This window comes from Mandrillus leucophaeus, unplaced genomic scaffold (assembly GCF_000951045.1).
Source record: "Mandrillus leucophaeus isolate KB7577 unplaced genomic scaffold, Mleu.le_1.0 Scaffold672, whole genome shotgun sequence".
NCBI classification, from domain to species: domain Eukaryota; kingdom Metazoa; phylum Chordata; class Mammalia; order Primates; family Cercopithecidae; genus Mandrillus; species Mandrillus leucophaeus.
Genome location: NW_012107275.1, coordinates 381,938 through 385,298, shown reverse-complemented (window position 1 = coordinate 385,298; position 3,361 = coordinate 381,938). Strand labels below are relative to the sequence as shown.

The window sequence follows — 3,361 nt, the reverse complement described above, 5'->3', positions numbered from 1 at the left end:
AGGCCGGGCTGGGCTGTGGGAGCAGGCGGTGGGCATTCAGCGGGACAGGACCGCCCAGGGCCCCTACTCACATTGCAGCCCCATTGTTGCCTCCGATGTAGAAGAAGGGTCCCGGCCGCGTGCTGTGGGGCGATGGCTTCCCGTCCCCCAGCAGGAGCCCCTCCAGGAGGGCAGCTGGGGGCCCGGTGGCATCAGTGTCATCCGAGTCTGCAGGCGGGTGGCTGGTCAGGAGCCCAGGGGGTCCGGGCGTGGCGGAGACTCTTCCTGCCTCCTCCAGGTCCGGCCCACCGTGCCCACCTGTGTCATGGTCTGGCTGGCTTGGCTGACACGGGAGTCCCTCCTCCTGGCTGCTCCCCATTGGCCTCTCATGGGCTGGGCCTGTGAACAGGGTGGGGTCCCACCCGGGTGGCTGCGGGAGCTGTCCACTCAGCCCAGACATGGCTCAGTCAGTTCGCTCCCAGCCCATTTCTCCAAGACCCTGGACAACCCCCCTGGCCCATTTGGGGCTCAAGTTCAGCCCGAGCTCCGACCCAACCAGGTGGCCTAGGGACTCTTACACCTGGGGAGGGGCTGCGACCACCCTCCAGGGCCAGCCTTCCTGCCAGGGTGGGGAGCTCGGAGCAGGGGGCAGGGAGGTCGCCCCCCCACCCTCCTCACCAACAGAGCAGTGGCCTGGTGCAGGGCAGGGGCCAGGCTGTGAGGCCAGTGCTGGGTGCAGACGTGACACAGGGATGGTCCCAGGAGGGCAGGGGTCACAATGTCCATGATGATGTCACGGGTGACCCAAGGGGCCATTGTCAGGCAGGGGAGATGAGAGGCTGCCCTTCTGGGAACAGGCAATGCTGCCCAGCGGCTGCCCATGGGGGTGGTGCCAGCCAGGCAGAACCCTGGGCCGCGGAGCGCGCATCTCCCCTCTGTGCCTGTAGAGCCCGGCGCCCACAGCTGGGCCTTTTCTCGGAGCAGCAGGGCGTGGCCGTGTGTGGGTCCTGCCCCTGCCCCATGAGACCGACTGACTTCCTTGGGGATGGAAGTCCGTCCCAGGGAGGCCTCGGCTTTGGAGAGGAAGGAGGCCACTCAGGGCTGCTCTATTCACCTGGGACTCGAGCCCGAGGCCGCCGCTGGATCCTTGGTCTCTTGCCCCTCTTGGAGCCGGCTTGGGTCCGAGTGGGCGGTCCCCGGCGATGGAAGAACTGGGTGCAGCTGTGGGCCATTGGCCGGGGGGCGCCAGGCCGAGGGCCCTGCAGGGAAGATGCTGCTTTGACCCTCCTGTGGGAACTTTGGGCAGCCCGAGGCCCCAGCACTTGGATGGAGCAAGCAGTCGGGCCCACCCTGCCCAGGAAAGGGCGCCTCCCAGGGCCGTGGACTTGAGCCTGTGTAGGTGGCTGGCTCCTGCCTCCGTGGCAGCCGTGGGGCTTGGCGCCGTGGGGGGCCGAGGCTGTCTCTGCACCCTGTCTCTGCCGGGCGAGTCCTCCCCGGCCGGAGCTGCTCCTCAGGCGTGGGCGAGCTCGGCCTGGGTACCAGCTGGAAGGAAGGACAGCGTCAGGCCTGCCGGGTGAGGCGCCTGCCTGAAGAGTGGAGGGTGGAAGGACTCCCTGGCCCGAGCAGGGGTCTCCTCTGTCTCCGCTGCTGATCCCAGAGGCCAGTTGTGGGCTGTGTGCAGCCACCTGGTACCTGCCATCTGGGTTCCTCTGCGGCCGCCCCCGGGCGCCAGGCCCGACCCCCAGGACACTGTCCCCAGCACCTTCCTGTGTTGTGACTCAAGAACATCTCAGGAATTTTCAGCCAGTTCCTTGACAGATCCTGCTACCGCTGTCACCAGCAAACAAAGCCATCTTGGGGCTACTTGGGAGCTGAGGCCTTTTTTTTTGTTTGAGGCGGAGTCTCGCTCTCCCAGGCTGCAGTGCAATGGCGCGATCTCGGCCCACTGCAACCTCTTCCTCCCGGGTTCAAGCGATTCTCCTGCCTCAGCCTCCCGGCTTGCTGGGACTACAGGCGCACACCACCACGTCCGGCTAATTTTTTGTATTTTTAGTAGAGACAGGGTTTCTCCATGTTGGTCAGGCTGGTCTCAAACTTCTGACTTCAGATGATCCACCCGCCTCGGCTTCTAAAAGTGCTGGGACAACAGGTGTGAGCCACCGCGCGTGGCTTAGGTGAGGACTTTCAAGGGTTTGAAGGAACTCGCCCAGGAGACAGGGGAGCACACGGCAGTGGAGGCTCTGAGGCTAGAGAAGGCTGGAGCAGGCCTCAAGCTCCAGGCTGGGGGCAGAGCTCTCCAAAGGCAGCCCCTGCGGCTGACCTGACCTGCAGAGATGGCGGCATCGCTCTCGGCCGCATGAGGCCTTTGTGTCTGCCCCTCCCTGCCCCACCTGAGTGACAGGAGGGAAGGAGACAACGAGGAAGCCCACAGGCAGGGGAAGGCGGGTAAACCGAGGCAGCCATTCGCACGATGACCCAGCTGGGTGGGGCCACTGGGGCCCGTCCTGGGAAAGGAGCAGAACACAGGCTGGGCCCCGCACCTGTGGCCGGGAGAGCCTCACGCCCTCTTCCTAGGGTGGGCTGGGCAAGAATGGAAGAAGTTGGGAGCCCTGAGACCCCTCCCCACTCAGAACAGGAGGACTTTTGGAGGAGGCTGGACCCTGCGCTGACATGGAACAGGCACGTGCGTACGATACTCTGCCTTCAATGGGAGACCTCAGCTCCTTCTCATGGGTTCTCAGCACCCAGGAGTCCTGCTGGGGAAGGGGGTCCTCTGAAGTTCTGACTCACAACCAAAGCGGCTGCCCAGTCCCGACAGCATCATCAGAGGGACTCCCAGGTGTGAACGAGAATGACAGGTCTACACACGCACACACACACGCACAGACACGTCTACACACACGTCTACACAGACACACACCTACAGACACACACGTCTACACAGACACACCTGCACACAGACACCTACACACACAGGTCTACACGCACATACCTATACACACACACCTACACACAGACACACACCTACACACACAGACATGTCTACACACACGCACAGATGCACACACACCTACACACACATGCACAGACACAGACCCATCTACACACGTGCACAAGCACACCTACACACAGACACACGTCTACACACACATGCACACACACAGACACGTCTACACAGGCACCCACACACACACGCTGACAGACACACAGACGCGCAGACACACACAGAGGAAGAGGAAAGGGGAGAAACGGAAACAAGCCCACCTGGAGAAGGCGGGGGTGGTGGAGACAGGACCCCTCAGAGAGCCGCGTGCTTTTAAAGCAAAGGCATAGAGAATACAAAAGAGCTGATGGGAATTAAAAATGCAACACCAGGGTTGGG

The 3,361-nt window shown here is 63.0% G+C and overlaps 1 protein-coding gene across 1 annotated transcript in view; it reads right to left on the bottom strand.

Annotated features, from left to right (window-relative positions):
* The window catches only part of TTLL10 (tubulin tyrosine ligase-like family member 10), a 27,734-nt gene extending 26,523 nt beyond the window's left edge, over positions 1–1,211 (bottom strand). The window contains exons 1-3 of the mRNA XM_012001996.1: positions 1,094–1,211; positions 298–378; positions 72–207 (exon numbers count right to left, since the gene is read on the bottom strand). Coding sequence (XP_011857386.1) covers positions 72–207; positions 298–378; positions 1,094–1,211 — 335 coding nt within the window. The remainder of the gene's footprint in view (positions 1–71; positions 208–297; positions 379–1,093) is intronic.
* Between the last annotated feature and the right edge of the window lie 2,150 nt (positions 1,212–3,361).